The 17,254-nt window shown below is 34.2% G+C and overlaps 1 protein-coding gene across 8 annotated transcripts in view; it reads right to left on the bottom strand.

Moving 5' to 3' along the window:
* RICTOR (RPTOR independent companion of MTOR complex 2) overlaps nucleotides 1-17,254 on the bottom strand; it is a 135,104-nt gene that overhangs the window by 51,399 nt on the left and 66,451 nt on the right. For 6 of the 8 annotated variants that reach the window (XM_055246624.2, XM_055246626.2, XM_055246625.2 and 3 more), the window contains 4 exons: nucleotides 13,810-13,874; nucleotides 12,811-12,942; nucleotides 7,142-7,205; nucleotides 1,309-1,435 (listed from right to left, as the gene is read on the bottom strand). In XM_055246624.2, the coding sequence (XP_055102599.1) occupies nucleotides 1,309-1,435; nucleotides 7,142-7,205; nucleotides 12,811-12,942; nucleotides 13,810-13,874 (388 nt within the window). Of the gene's footprint in view, nucleotides 1-1,308; nucleotides 1,436-7,141; nucleotides 7,206-12,810; nucleotides 12,943-13,809; nucleotides 13,875-17,235 lie in introns of those variants that run through there. The other 2 variants (XM_063619538.1, XM_063619539.1) reach the window with 2 other exon arrangements.

The raw sequence follows: 17,254 nt of genomic DNA, 5'->3' as shown, positions 1-17,254 counted from the left end.
GTGTTAGGAAAACTGGCTAGCCATATGCAGAAAACTGAAACTGGACCCCTTTCTTACACCTTACACAAGAATTAACTTGAGATGGATTAAAGACCTACAACCATAAAAATCCTAGAAGAAAACCTAGGCAATATCACTCAGGACATAGGCATGGGCAAAGACTTCATGACTAAAACACCAAAACTAATGGCAACAAAAGCCAAAATTGACAAATGGGATCTAACTAAACTAAAGAGCTTCTGTACAGTAAAAGAAACTATCATCAGAGTCAACAGGCAACCTACAGAATGGGAAAAAAATTTCGCAATCTATCCATCTGACAAAAGCCTAATATCCAGAATCTACAAGGAACTTAAACAAATTTACAAGTAAAAAACAACCCCATCAAAAGTGGGCAAAGGATATGAACAGACACTTCTCAAAAGAAGACATTTATGTGGCCAACAAACATATGAAAAAAAGCTCATTACCATTGGTCATTAAAGAAATGCAAATCAAAACCACAATGAAATACCACCTCATCCCAGTTAGAATGGCGATCATTAAAAAGTCAGGAACCAACAAATGCTAGAGAGGATGTGAAGAAATAGGAACGCTTTCACACTGTTGGTGGGAATGTAAATTAGTTCAACCATTGTGGAAGAAGAGTGTGGTGATTCTTCAAGTATCTAGAACCAGAAATACCATTTGACCCAGCAATCTCATTACTGGGTATATTTACAACTCATTGTACTATAAAGGCACATGCACACATATGTTTATTGCAGCACTGTTCACAATACAAAAGGCTTGGAACCACCCCAAATGCCCATCAGTGATAGACTGGATAAAGAAAATGTGGCACATATACACCATGGAATACTACGCAGCCATTAAAAAAGGATGAGTTCATGTCCTTTGCAGGGACATGGATGAAGCTGGAAACTATCATTCTCAGCAAAATAACACAGGGGCAGAAAACTAAACACTGCATGTTCTCACTCATAAGCGAGAGTTGAATAATGAGAACACATGGACACAGGGAGAGGAACATCACACACCGGGGCCTATCAGGGGGTCAGGGGAGGGACAGCATTAGGAGAAATAGCTAACATAGATGACAAGTTGATGAGTACAGCAAACCACCATGGCACGTGTATACCTGTGTAACAAACCTACACATTCTGCACGTGTATCCCAGAACTTAAAGTACAATAAAAAAAAACATATATATATATATATACATATATATATATATATATATATATCTCAAATGTTATATATCCTTTCTAAAATATTACATTTTTATTACTTGAAGAAAATTCTGACCTAGTTCACAGATAATGGCAATGCATGCTCGGACCATTCTGTCTCTTTCTTGAAGTCCATCATTTCCAACTGCAATTAATGAGTTGGTCACAGAACTAGGAAACAAGGAAGCATTCACAGTAATCATCTGTAACAGAAGGAATCAGAAAAAGAAGTTACTTTAGTAACACATTTCTTAAACCTATTTTGTCCAGACTGCAGTAGTTAATAACAGAATAAGATCCAGAATAAGATCTAGGTATCAATTTTAATCTTCTACTTCTTATGGATATTTCAAAAGATTAATATAACTAATAATTGATGTAACAAATGTTAATAGCCAGTACTATGGAATATGTGTTAGATTTTTTTCTAACAGTACAGACTATAAATTCATTGACCAAATGTTTCTGAGATTTTAAATTACTCTAGAATAGGGCCTAAATCTTAAACAGTTTTTCAGTACCTAGACAAGGTAAACCAGAGGGGACAATAGTAGTCAATATACCACTGTACTTTTACGATCCTGACCAACTCTCCATATACCATCATCACCAAGTCCTACCAATTTACTTCCATAACATCTTCATCTCTACTCCCCTCTCCTCATGAAATTAATTGATTAACTTGGGCCCTCACTCTCACTCTGACTACTGCAACAGATATCTAATGATCTCCTTACTCTCTACTCACCTTCCCCATCAATCACTTGTTGCTATACCAGAAAGCAGAGTTCATAATCCAAATCTATTTTTAATATTTCAAAAATCCTGATGGAAATATCTTGTAATAAAATTTTGTATGAATCTCACATTAAATGAAAGATCTAACTGGCAGTAACATTTGGAATACTGAAAACAGGTAACATATGTCTTTGATTTGGAAAATTATGTAGCTAATTATTGTTTAATAAATAAAAACTATTTTGCAAATAAATTCAAAATAGCAGCTTACTGGAGTGGAAATAAAATATTTTGTTTGTATAGTAATAAAATATTAGAGAAAATTAATTTGACCCAGATGTTACTAGATTTATTGTCCTGTTGATAAAATAAAACTTGTGAGATGAAACAATTAGAGGATGTAATATAACTAACGAAAGATACACAATTAAGTCTTACAGGAGATCAAAAGAAAGATCTGTTTGATTAGTAGTTGCAAGTGGTTTGTCATTTAAGCAGCATTTTAAAGACATATTACAAAGTTCACCTGAAATTACAGAATACAGTTCTACAACCATAAATCAAATACGTCTCCAATAACCGTAGAATCTACAAAAGCTTTCATATTCATTTCTAAGTCAGCTTTTTCAATTAACTGAAAAAGGAGAGAGAAAGGGAGAAGGAAGGAGGTATAGGAAGTATAGGAAATCAATCTTCCTGTGTGAAAGAATTCTAACATCTTATGTCGTTAAGTTCTTTTTTAATACTTTCTGATCTATTATTATTCTTATAAGGAGCTGATGAGAAAATTTCTCCAAACAAGAAAATGCATGTAATATATTCTGTAAAGAGCTGGCTGAAAAAACCGGCAAAATGGTTTTTAGAGTTAAGTCTGCTATAATAAACTATGTTACCTTGGCTAAACCAATCCTCTCTTGTGCCTCAGTTTCCTCATTTGTAAAATGAAGATATGTATGAACAGATGATTTCTAAAGTTTCAAGTATAAAATTCTATATAAATCTTGTGTCTACTAAACATATACTTAATTCACCAGATTGTGCTATGAAATAGATACATAAAATTTTTACAAATAAAATCACTCTTCTTATTTTCCAGGGAAACATATGCAAAGAAACTCTTAAATTGTGTGTAAATCAGAGAATGCTTTCCTCATAAATCAATGAATGCTCAGTAAGGGAGAAGCCATAAAATGCAGTCACTGTTAAAACTGTAAAAGTTTAATAATCTCTTCTGGCATGACAGGACAGACATATAAAACAAATGAAAGATCATGACTAGGTAATAAATTTGTGGAACTGACACAAAGGAATTAGAGAAGCACTGAGTTACCTAAGGGGAATATCTAATATTTGAGCTGAGACTAGTAGATCGATGTAAGGTGAGAAGGGCTGGAAATGAAAAGAGTAGGAAGGAAGTAACAATTGTGGTAGTAGTGGTGGGTAGTTTGCCTACACATGGTGGCAAAAGACATGTCAGATAGAAATGGTTGGCTGGACCAAAATTGGGCTCTGAAGGCCAAATTAGGCAGGCCGAACTTCAAACTCATGGGCCAATGTAGGTTTGGAAATTATGGAGAAGAGGGTTCTTGCTCTGGCTTTGCCACTATCTTGGTATGTATCAAGGGCATGAGATACCAGCCAATGAATCTCTTTCAAATGTAAAAGCTTTGTGGAATTCCTTATTACATGAATAAAGAAATTATATATGAAAAAAATGACAGCTCAAATTAGGTGGGCAGTGAGTAGAATTTAAATAAGATTAAGAAAAGAATAGTAACAACTGACTAGTGGAAAAATTACATTAAAAATGAGGGAGATAAAGCCAGAAAAGAGCTACCTGCATTGGAAGGGGGAGAGAGACGGGGGAAATTAGAGACATGGAAAAGAAAAAAAGCAGACAGAACATTTCCAAATGAATGAGATGGGTAAAATAAGAGAAAAAGTAACATAAGAATTCCTTAATTATTCACAGCGTAAGTTATCCTAAAGCAAAAAATGTTTTTCCTTATCAAGACTAATACTTTTATTAGAAATTTTAAGACTTTTGGGAATTCATACAAAAAAACTCAGTGATATAGTAATTATAATATTAAATATTAATTTCTACTGCAGGTTGAGCATCCCTAATCCAAAAATCCAAAATGCTCCAAAATCAAAAACTTTTTGAGCACTGACATGAGCCAGAAGTAGAAAATTCAGCATCTGACAACTTTGCTTTCTGATGGTTCAATATACATAAACTTTGTTTCATGCACAAAATTCTTAAAAATATTATACAAAATTGGCCGGGCGCGGTGGCTCACGCCTGTAATCCCAGCACTTTGGGAGGCTGAGGCGGGCGGATCATGAAGTCAGGAGATCAAGACCATCCTGGATAACACAGTGAAACTCCATCTCTACTAAAAATAAAATAAAATAAAAAATTAGCCGGGCATGGTGGCAGGTGCCTGTAGTGCCAGCTACTGGGGAGGCTGAGGCAGGAAAATGGCTTGAACTCGGGTGGTGGAGCTTGCAGTGAGCCGAGATTGCGCCACTGCACTCCAGCCTGGGTGACAGAGAGAGACTCCGTCTCAAAAAAATATATATACATATTATACAAAATTAACTTCAGGATATGTGTACAAGGTGTATATGAAATGTAAATAAATTCTGTGTTTAGATTTAGGTTTCATTCACAAGATAACTTACTGTGTATACACAAATATTCCAAAACCCAAAAAAATACAAAATGGGAAATAACTTCAGGTCCCAAGCATTTTGGGTAAGGAATACTCAACCTGTAGTACAGCTGCCAAAGTTTTACTAAAGAAAAAAAAAGTGTGCTTCAGATGCCAAAAGTACTAATGAAATTATAGTTTCTCTGGCCGATAGAGGCCACTGTTTGTTCAGCAAATGTGCTCTCACTCTAATCCTTTTAGCATAAACCAAGGAAAAGCCCTGTGCCACAATTCTTCCGCTGATTCTATATCCCACCACCAAATATCAGCAATTTTCCTGTTCTAGGATTCACAAATGGTATGTGAGTCAACTACTCTGCATCTCAGAAGACAATCACATGAAATGATTTTTGTTATGCTATTATTTTTGAGCAATTAAAAACTGAGCTACTTTAAATTAAATTTTAACTTACGCAAAAATACAAAATTGAAGTAAAACATTTACTAAAATATCCAAAATTGAATTTAATTGTCTGAATTCATTTGAAATTGTCTTTTCTTCTGACAGCAGTCTCTAAAGCGGTTACGCTCAAAGTGTAGACCAGGAAATTCTGAGGGTCCTTAAGATATTTTCAGAGATTCTGCATAGCAATACAAAGACATTATTTGTCCTTTTTACTCTTATTTTCTCACAAGTGTGTACTAAAGTTTTCTGGGGGCTCCACCACATGTATTATCAAAACAGACTGCAGAGCAAATATGATAATCCAATTGACTTATCAAGACAAAATTAAAGAGAGTTGCAAAACTCTAAAACAATAGCCCTCTTCTCATTAATTTTATTTTTTGGAAAATATAGTCATTCCTAAGTGCCCATCAACCAATGAGTGGATAAAGAAAATGTGGTATTATACACTACGGAATATTACTCAGCCATAAAAGCAATTGAAATAATGTCTTTTGAAGCAACTTGGATGGAGCTGGAGGCCATTATTCTAAGTCAAATTAACTTAGGAATGGAAAGCCAAATATTGTATGCTCCCTGCTTATAAGTGGAGCTAAACTATGAGGACGCAAAGGCATATGAATGATATAATTAACTTGGGGACTGGAGGTGGGGGGAGTTTGGGAGGAGGTGAGGGATAAAAAGATTATATACGGGGTACACTGTACACTGCTTGGGTGACAGGGGCACAAAAATCTCAATCGCCACTAAATAACTTATCCATGTAACCAAAAACCACCTATACCCCAAAAATTATTGAAAAAAATAAAATAAAATACGGTTTTCATAAAAATGTTGTTTGTATTTAATGTCTTTATTATTTTAAACATATTAATATATATTTTAGTTCCTAACATTATAAATACTGACATATATAACCCAAATAACCAAAAAATTGTTCTAGGTTCTTCAGAAACAAATTTTGTTTTATCTTGAATTCTCAGTCATGGAAGAAGGAAGAATTGTATAAATAAAAACCATACATTTGTAAAATCTGAATTTGAAAAGTCAAATTACAATCCTAGTGTAATAGTTCGCCTATAACAAGAGTCTCCTAATCTATCTTCGGTATCATTCTTAGTCGAATTTCAAACTTCTTTTAAGGCTTAACTCATCCATTTACTTGTTCACCTGTGAGTACTATTACTATTACTAACCAAAAGGTAGACAATTGTAAGAAAAGGGAAAAAGAGGGAACTCTAGCTAACACAGAAATTGAACAGTACACCACTTTGGAACCTGTGTACTGAGTTGAAAGATAGGAAGAGAAAAAAAGAACTAAAAAATTCAACTGGAAAATATTTTTAGATTTTTTTATGCAAACAAACATATACTTCATGATTCTCATGAACATTAAGATGAAATATGACTGACACTTGTCTCACTCAGGCTGTGTCCCAACCAAATTTACTCAGCTCACTCTCTTCTTCCACCATCAGGGTATCAAGTAAAAACAACAAAGCATTCCCTGAAGGCCTCTCATGAGAAGCATTATTGATTGTCCTTAACACCCTCTCTTGTGGAGTTTAGGCTGTGACCTTCTATCCTGTACAAGGGCCTGAATTGTTTATTGCAACTGCTCACAGATTGTATCCAAATTCACCTTTAAAACAATGAACTTCTAACTATTTGTGACCTCCATTTAATACTATTAACTCTAAGTATGCAATTAAGAGAAAATCAGGATGGGGAGCAAGTAATCCACTTTCTCTAGTAACTTATCAAAGCAGTAACTACATTTACATGTCTACTGAAGGAAGAAATATTCTTCACATAAACATTTTATAAGAAATATCGTCCTAGCTATACCCAATCACATAGAATTCCACAAAATATTTGTTTACCTCAAAGTTTAATGAATTTATTTAATATATAACTTTAATAAAAATGTTTAATAAAAGTTTAGTCTTTAATCTTAATAAAGATTTCACAAAACAGTCTAATCTAAAAATGTAAATATTAACATAAAAACCATAAATTTGCCTTTTACTCTCACACATAGAGCATACCTTTCTGACTAATCGAAGTGCTTGTGTCCTCTCTACCTCGTTGCTCTGTTGTATGTCAATGCACCTAAACAATACACAAAATATTAATCATTGATAAAATTCTATTAAACAACTTTTTGTATCATAATACTGCTAGATGAAACCCATTTTCACAATGTCAATATGGTATATTAAAGTTTTGGTATATGATTTCTCAGTACTAGCATATATTTATTTAATTAACCCATACATCTCTAGGGATAAATATCTGTCATTTAAAAGACCAATTTTTTCTTTTAAAACCTCAGGAAAGAACAGTATAGTAATTTATAAGACTACATCTATTCATAAATAAAGAATAATAAACATAAAGTGTATAAAGTCTACTAAAAAAATTCACTTATCTCTGATAAAATTCAGACATTTTATAAAAATTGTAAAGGAAAAATAGTTCAAGGCTGTTTTCATTTAATTGCAATTTTGACCAGGGCTTAAACTAAATTAGGCACTAACCATAAAAATTCTATCTTACCAAAATATAATTTGAATTCTGAATTCACTTCAAATATTGATGTCCAAATATCACCAAACTGACATTTCTTTGTAAAATTTATTAAATTATCCAGTTTTGAAAGTCTTTTGTTTATGTAGCAGCATAATTTTTATTTAGACAGTTCATTATTCTAATCAATGCTTTATATATAGATAGTCTGTGATTCAAAAAGCATTTATTCTATCTGAATACAATTAATCTAACGCAATTCTATTAAAATTCAAATGGACTTAGAATTCCATTCCTGGCCATGTCAGAGATGCAAGGTTCTGACTGTCTTCCCAAAAACAACCATAAAGGTTTTAAAAAAAATACTTTACAGTATAAAGCAACTGTTAAAAGGACAATGAAGAATAATCCCTGAAAAAAGAAGCACAAGGAGCTCCAGATTCAACCACATTTGTTCCCTGGGTGCATCTGTCAATGTCAATCCCTGGTCTTATGGGCAGAGTGCTAATAGAAAGCAGAAATCTGGCCGTACTGAAAAGACAAGAGGTTTAACTTTAGGGCAGCCAAAGTAGCTGGGACTTGAGGGGTAAAATCCCTGAGAGAAGAAAACAGAAGAAAGTGAGCTAAAATCTGCATGCAGTGTTCTCGCCAAGACACTTGTCAACATCTACGTTGTGCAAAAGCAGAATTACACTCTAAGAAACAAAGAAACAGAGTATAGATTTCAGCAGAAACACAATACTCTAAGAAATAGGTAAAGGTTCAAGACCGGTTAAGGTGAAAAGATTCTGCTCAATATCTACACTCTGAGATCCTAAATAGCCACTTCTAGGAGCAAAGGCAAATCTAAAACCAAACTTTAACAGAATCAGTGTAATAAACGAACATTCTAGAATAAAACTTAACTCTCTTACAAGGCAAATAACATGATCCTGAGACAACAATTATGTTTGTTTGTTTGGATTTTTTGTTTGTTTTTGAGACAGCTGGTGCCTTGGCCTCCTGAGTAGCTGAGATTACAGGCACGTGCCATCATGCCTGGCTAATTTTTGTTTTCTTAATAGAGACGGGGTTTCACCACGTTGGCCAGGCTAGTCTCGAACTCCTGGCCTCAAGCGAACTGCCCGCCTCGGCCTCCCAAAATGCTGGGATTACAGGCATGAGCCACCAAGCCCAGCCCCAACAATTTTGAATACCAATGTTCACATTCTATCAGACAATATGAGGCACGGTTTAAAACAAACAAAGGACCAAGAACCAAAAACTAAGAAAAGAAAATGGCACTACAAACAGAACACAGGTGATTCACATATTGGAGTTGTCAGAGGGGACTTCAAAGTAACTATGGTTAATATGCTAAAGAAAATAGAAGAAAAGATGAAGAAATGAAGCAGAGACCTGAAATCTTTAAATAAAACTAAAGCCAGGTGCGGTGGCTCACGCCTGTAATTCTAGTATTTTGGGAGGCAGAGGCGGGCGGATTGCTGGAGCTCAGGAGTTCGAGACCAGCCAGGGCAACACGGTGCAACCCTGTCTCTAATAAAATAGAAAAAAATTAGCCAGGCACGGTGGTGCGCACCCGCAGTCCCAGCTACTCGGGAGGCTGAGGCAGGAGAATCACTTGAACCCAGAAGTGGGAGGTTGCAGTGAGCCGAGATTGTGCCACTGCACTCCAGCCTGGGCGACAGAGCGAGACTCTGTCTCAAACAAACAGGAAAAAACAAACAAAAATCTAAAATAAATAATAAAATCATAACTGAAATTAAGAACTCACGAGAGTCACTTACTAGCAGGATGAAAGGTTTTTAATAAACAGGTAAGTAGAAACTAAGCACACTGAAATACAAAGATTAAGCACAACAAAACTTTGAAAAATACAATAATGGCATCAGAAGTGTGGGACAGTGAAAAGATCCAACATGTGTATAGATGGAGTACCAGTCAATAGGCCAGAATATACAACAGAGAAAAAAAAACCTTTAAAGCAGCCAGAGGTAAAAAGATATATCCCAAAGAAGCAACAAGAGAAGCTACTATTGTTCAACTGTAAAAAAAAAAAAAAAAAAAAAAAAGAAAGAAAAAAGAAAAATCTAGAAGACAATAACCGAAGCACTGAAAAATAAGTAAGTGGTAGTGAAAACAGCCTTTGAACATGAAGGCAAAATAGAGGGATTTACAGACAAAAGATGACTAGCAGAACTTAATATATCAAGGATATATGTTACAATCTCTAGGACAACTACTAAAAAGAAGGAAAGACTTCATAGCCAAGACACTAAAAGAGGAAAAAAATTGTTATTTCAAAAGAAGCAAAAAAAGGAGAAATACAAGAACAAAGAACATATGTGACAAATAGAATACAAATACCAAGATGGCAAACAAATTCAAGTAGTAGGAAGCTAGTAATGAGACAACAAATTCATAAATACAAACAAATAATTACATTAGACAAAGTCCATAAATCATGCACATAATAAACCACTAGACATAAATAGTCTAAATACTCCAATAAGAAGACAAAGTTGGTCAAACCAGATATAAAAAAAGAAAACACTATATGATATTTACAGGGGAGACACTTGAATGTAAAGAAAAAAAAGAAAGTAAAAGGATGGTAAAAGGTATACCATGCAAACACTAGGCAAAAGAAAGGTGGTAATGTATTATTAGATGACATGGACACTCATAAAAGAAGTATTACTAGGAATAAAGAGGGTTATTTTATAATTATAAAAGGATTAAGCCCAGTATGAAGATTTAGCAATTCTAAACATGAAGTAACAACAAAGCTTCAAAATCTGAAACAAGAAAAAGTCAGAAAGTATTACATGGGTGAAAAATAATTGAGTCTATAATTTAAAACAGGCTGAAAAACAAAACCCAGACAGAGAGATCCATTAATGAATTATAATCATGTAGGACAAAAAAAAAATACGTATCTTACACATATTTTACAGGTAATATGAAAACATGGCCATATTTCCCTAGTTGTTTTATAAAACAAACATACATACTCCCAATACTAAAACCAGACAAAGACTTTAGATGAATGGAAAAATAATGATCAACAACTCTCATGAACATAGGTGCAAAAATCTATAAAATATTAGCAAAGGAAATTAAGTTATATATAAAAAGGACAATATATCACAAATAGTGGTGTTTATTTAAAGAATGCAAACTAGGAATATAAAGAAAATCTAGTAAAAGCTTATACAAAGTATAAATAATGGTGAAATACTTAATGCTTTCCACCTGAGTTCAAGATAGAAACAAACTTGTCCATTATTATTATTCCTATTCAGTGCAATATTCTACCTCATGTAGTAAGGTAAGAAAAAGATAAAGATTGGAAAAGAAGATATAAAATGGACATCATCTGTAATTAATGCTTATACACATAGAAAATCCAAAGTAATCTACAAACAACCAGAACTGAAAAGTGAATTTGGCAAGACTGCTAAATAAGAGGTCAATATCTCCAACAGGTCAATATCTCCCCCCAATTTTTTTATATATTAGTAGCAAAAACAGAAAAGTATAAGTTTTAAATTACATTAATACTATCATAAAAATACCTTAGAATAAACTGGATAAATATGTTCAGGACTTCTGCAAAAAACAAACACTACTAAATACTGTTGGCAGAAATCAAAGTTTCCAATAAATAAATGTTTAGAAAATTCAGTATTAAGATGTAAATTCACCCCAAATTAATCTAGAGCATCAATGCAATCCCTGATAAAATCCCAGCAAGTTATGTGGATATGGACTATCTTATTCTAAAACTTATATGAAAATGCAGAATCCAGATTAGTCAAAATAGTCTTGAAGAAGCAAAATTAGACTCAAATTAACAGATATCAAGACATATTACAGAACTGCAGTAGTTAAAACAGTTGAGAAACTGATGCAAGGACAAATATACCAACTAAAGAGGATAGAGAACCCAACAATAGATTGCTACTGAACTACCTGATTTAAAACAAAGGTGACACAAATCTAGACATGAAATGAAAATATTTTCAATAAAAGGTGCTAATTTTATTGGACATTAAGATAAAAATGAATCATGACTTGCCATCTATCTCATACCTTACACAACCATCAAATGAGATCAAATCAAGTAAGATGGTTCAAAGACTTAAACACGTATAAAGGAATAAAACCTTTAAAAGAAAACACAGATCTCTTCCAAACAGACAAAAAGCATTCTGGATTTCACTAATTATGAACTTTTTTTCATCAAAGACCCATTAAAAGAATGAAGAGGCAAGGCAAAGGCAAGGCAAACTGAAACAAGACATTTTCAATACATGTATCTGTAAAGACTCATATCCAGAAGACATCAAGAATTCCTACATAACAAGAAAGATAATCCAATTTACAAATGAGCAGAAGATAGGATATCCAAACTTTAAACCAGCAAATGAAAAGTGCTTAACATCATCATTCATCGGGGAACACAAGTTAAAACCACAATGAGACCCCACACAAGAAAGGATATAACTAAAAACTGAAAAAAGCAAGTGTTGATGAGGATACGGGGAAACTGAAACTCCTATACATAATAGTAGAAGTATAATCAGTGCAATCATTTAGCAAACTGTTTAGCAATATCTACTAAAGCTAAACATACATGTACCTTATAACCCAGAAATTCTAGTTCTACATATACCTAAGAGAAATGAGTGCATTTCTTCTTCTAAGAATATTCTTGCAGCCTTCTACAAGAATATTCAGGGCAGCTTTATTCCAAATAGTCAAACACTGAAAACAACCCAGAAAAGCTTCAACAGAATGGAATAAATTGTGGTCTGTTTATAAAATGAAATATTACATGGCAAAAAAAAAAAAACCACCATGGATGAATCTGAAAGATAATAATGAGAAAAAGAAAGAGTACTGTATACGTTCAACACACAATGCTCAAGAACAGGAAAAACTAGTCTGCAATGGGAAAAGTCAGAATAATGTTTACAACTGATTGGAGGTGTAACAGAGCTTTACTGGGATGCTGAAAATGTTCTAAATCTTGTTACTTGGTTGTGTGTGTGTGTGTGTGTGTGTATACATACACAAAATTCATCAAAGTTACACTAGAGTAAAAATCTATACACTTTATGGTAGGCATGCTAAAAACTCAACACAAAATTTCAAAAATATATAACAAGTCTAGGAAATTTACCTAGCTATTAAATAGTCCACTTTCAATTTTAGCACCTTCTGGAGAATACTGGAGTCTTGGATGAGATATCGAAGCGCTCGTAGCCCTGCTGCTCGCACTTCTTTTGCTTCGTTTAATAAAGCTAACCGCAAACTGTATGAAAACAAACAAAATAGAAGTTTTGCTGCACGGGTTTCAAATACACACAAAATTATATTACCAAATTATTCCTCAGCCAAAATATGCAAAAATTCTAGTCATGCACGGAATTCTAAGAGCATTCTACATATATAAAAATTATTCACTCCAAGCCATACAATTTCACTTAAGTGTTGCTTTTTTAAATCTGTGCCTCTTTAGTACATTGTTACCAATAAAGAAAATGTTATTGCTTTCTTACCTTCTGTACGTTATTTTATATAAACAATGGAAAATTAAATATGCCTTTTTCAAGCTATACCATTTGTGTCTCTACAATCGAATATCCTCTCTCTGTCTACCTGATTCCATACCTCCCAAAAATCATTGGTTTAAATCAATGATAAAAATAATTTATGCCAATAGCAGGCACAGACCTTTTATATCAATTTTAATTCCTAAGAGCACCTAAAAGATAGTTAAAAAACCATATAACATGCCTCTATTAGTGTGCATGGGCAAATCAAGTCTCTTGTAAGCACAAACTTTCTCTTAGGTAAGACCTACAGTTATAGTTGTTTCTGGGAATAATATGAGAAATTTAGCCTGCAAATTTCAGATTTAATTTAAACATTTAAATTATAGAAGTCCAGGTATTTTTGAAGATTCACTTTGGTTCTTCATATTTGGTAATTAGAAAATATCACAAAGACTCACAAAAACAAAACTACTGTAGCTCTTAGATTTTTTCTAATGTTCAAGCAACTATTTCTATAAAATCAAATATGAGGTGCTGTATTATTCTATTTCTAGTTTAAAATTACTAAAATTAAAATTACTAAAATCTGAAAGGGATGGGAGGGGGGAATGAACCACACTTACCAAATTATGATATCCTCATAGTTAAAGCCCAGTTTTTCTTCACTGTGGCCAATATCACAAAGAAGCTGTCAGAAAAACAAAACAAGTGTGTATTTATGTGTTGTATATTTTTACATATTTATATACATTATATATTTACACTGGAAAATAAGGTATTTTTATGGAATAATATTTTGAAAAATATTATTTTACTGTTCAAATAAGCAGCTTTATTTATATCATCTTACTATTTCTCATTTGATCTGCCAGTTTTGTTTCTTTAATCTTTTATCTTTCCTGCCTTTTAAAAAATCATGTTTTCTATTATTCCATTTTCCTTCTCAATAATTTACTGTTTTAAAAATGGTTCTTTTAGTGGCTACTATTAAGATTACACCATGCATTGTTGACTTATCTAACAAAAAGTATCACTTCACAATGTCCTCAATAATGCCAGAATCTCACACTTTAATTTCATTTTCTCCCCTCACATTTCACTTTACAATTGTTTTTTCTATCTTTTAAAAACTATACCGTATTACTGTTATTGGGTTTTAACAGTACTTAGTCAGTATCAGTTTATATTTATTCACATATTTACCCTTTTTATTATTCATCATTTTGATGGTTCCTTAAGGGGTATCTTCCTTTTACCTGAAGAACTCTGTTGTTGCTGTTGACTTGTTTTGTTAGCGTTTTAATTTTAGACCAGGTTGCTGGTAATGATTTTCTTGGTGTTTATTTCTCTGGAAATAATTTTTTTTTTTTACATTGAAGTTTGAAGAATATTTTGCTGGATATTTAGAAGTTTAGGTTAGCTGCTATTTTCCTCCAACAGTTTCAAGATGGCAGTTTCAAGATGGCTTCCATTGTTTCGGTTGTGAAGTCTGCCATCAGTGTTATTGTTGACTCTTTTGAAAGTCATGTCATTTATTTCTCAAACTCTTTTTTTTTTTGGGACAGAGTCTCACTCTGTCACCCAGGTTGGAGTGCAGTGGTGTGATCTGAGATCACTGCAACCTCTGTCTCCCGGGTTCAAGCGATTCTCCTGCCTCAGCCTTCCGAGTAGCTGGGATTACAGGTGCCTGCCACCACGCCCGGCTAATTTTTGTATTTTTAGTACAGACGGCGTTTCACCATGTTGGCCAGCTGGTCTCTAACTCCTGACCTTAGGTGATCCGCCTGCCTAAGCCTCCCAAAGTGCTGGGATTACAGGCGTGAGCCACCGCACTGGGCCTCTCAGACTTTTTTTTTTTTTCGAGACGGAGTTTCACTCTTGTTGCCCAGACTGGAGTGCAATGGTGCAATCTCGGCTCACCGCAACCTCTGCCTCCCACGTTCAAGCAATTCCTCTGCTTCATTCAGCCTCCCTAGTAGCTGGGATTACAGGCATGTGCCACCACGCCCAGCTAATTTTGTATTTTTAGTAGAGACAGGGTTTCTCCATGTTGGGTCAGGCTGGTCTCAAACTCCTGACCTCAGGTGATCTGCCTGCCTTGGCTTCCCAAAGTGCTGGGATTATGGGCATGAGCCACAGCACCCAGCCTCTCAGACTCTTTTAAAGACATCTTTCCTTATCTTTGGTTTCCAGCAATCTTATTACAATGTTTCTAGGTGTGGTTTCCTTTGTAGCTATCCTGCTTAGGGTAAACAAAACTTCTTCAATCTCTGGGTTGATCTATTTCTGCAGTTTTGAAAAATTCTATACAATATATTTTCAAAACTACTTCTGTCCAAACTCTCCTTCTGGTAATTCAATTAAATGTATGCCAGATCTTCTCATGTGTGTCACCAATCTGTAAATCCTCTTTTTTTTTCCATTTTATCTCAATGCTTCAGTTGAATATTTATTTCTATAACCTGTCTTCTGATGTGTCTAATCTTCTATTACATGTATCTAATGAGTTTTTAAATTTAGATACTGTATTATTCCCTTCTTTAATTTCCATTTAACCTTTTAGCCATTCCAACGTGCTAATGAAATTCTTCATTTCACATCAATTTTCTCCATACATCCTCTACGTTCATAACACAGTTGTTACTGAAAGTAGGTTTCATCTAATAAACCTGAATGATGTGGATCATCTCTGGATCTGTTATTAACTGTTTTCCTTTTTGTTCTAGTCATGTAATCCTGTCCTTTGGTAGCTCCTTAGTCTTTGATTGTATATAAAAACTTGCAAAGATTTGATGGTGTTATCTGTCTCCACAGAAGGTTCAGCCTTCTTTCTGTTAAGCCACTAGATGGTGTTGAGTCCACGTTAGGTGGCTGCCCTGGTAAGACCAGGCCTACCTCTGCTTTTTCTTTGCCACTTGAAGTTTCAACTGAAAGCTTATTGTTAAGAAACCTACTCCAAGGCGGATGAAAAATTTAATTTTTGTCCTGCAAACTCCATTCCTGATTTTCAAAGGTTTTCTACTTAGGTTTTAAGTTTCTCATCCCAGGTAGCCCCAGGATTAAACAACTGAACTGAGGGGAGAATCTCCTCATGCTTGATGCACCTAGGACTCCACCAAAACCTCTGTGCTGTTTTTTGTCTTTCGGCAACAGTATTTCTGGGCCTAATGCTTGAATCCTGTTTCCTGCCCACACTTAACATCAGCAAGTGTACCCTGGGAAAAAGTTGTTGAAGCAGCTTACTTGTACAAGATTCTCCCTTTTCTGAAAGGTTGGCGTCTGCACATATTGTTGCCCGAGCAGCTGCCTGCTGCCTTCAAACAGGTTTTCCTAGTTTTCATTGAGAGCGGCGGTCTAATACTAGCTTTATGGATCCCACCTGGATGAATATATGCCAGTTCAATCTAGGCATGAGTCTGGAGAATTGACTTTTACCTAAAAGTTATGTATAATGTCCTTAATTGATTTATTGGGGCGAACTGAAATGGATTAAAGAGAAGATAAATCATTTATTTAACACTGAAGACCAAGAAGGGTCTCCAACGTGCTAATACTCTTTCTCAGTGTGAAGTTATAAACATTGTAACCATAGAGTATAAAGCAACCAAAGTGATCAACATATCACATCACATCTATGAGAAGAATGGACCCTAAGAAAAAGTTGATAAAAGTTCACTACCCTATTGGTAGGATAACTGTAAAAATTTCCTGTCCATTTTTTTCTTTAGAGGAAAAAAGGGGAGGGAAGGGGAAGGGAGAGGAGAGTAGGGGAGGGGAGGGGGTCCCAAACAGAATAGGGTGGGAGACAGGACTAGAATAGCTGCTATCAGATATTGCAACACTGCTGATATTACAATACTGGTATTCCTTAAAATTCTGATATGACGAACAAAGAGACCTCAGACTTTCAAAGAGTATAATGTTTTTCTTTTGTTTTTACTGTCTTGTACAGTGTTGCAAGTAGTTACAAATTTAAGAGAATGCGTTTTTATACATACATATTTAAAATAACATAAAATTTTCTAAGTTTTGAGATAAAACTTCCATACCTCTAAAAAACCAACCATA

Source organism: Symphalangus syndactylus, chromosome 16 (genome assembly GCF_028878055.3).
Source record: "Symphalangus syndactylus isolate Jambi chromosome 16, NHGRI_mSymSyn1-v2.1_pri, whole genome shotgun sequence".
NCBI lineage: Eukaryota > Metazoa > Chordata > Mammalia > Primates > Hylobatidae > Symphalangus > Symphalangus syndactylus.
The sequence above is the reverse complement of the archived record's forward strand: the minus strand, read 5'-3'. Positions and strand labels throughout refer to the sequence as shown.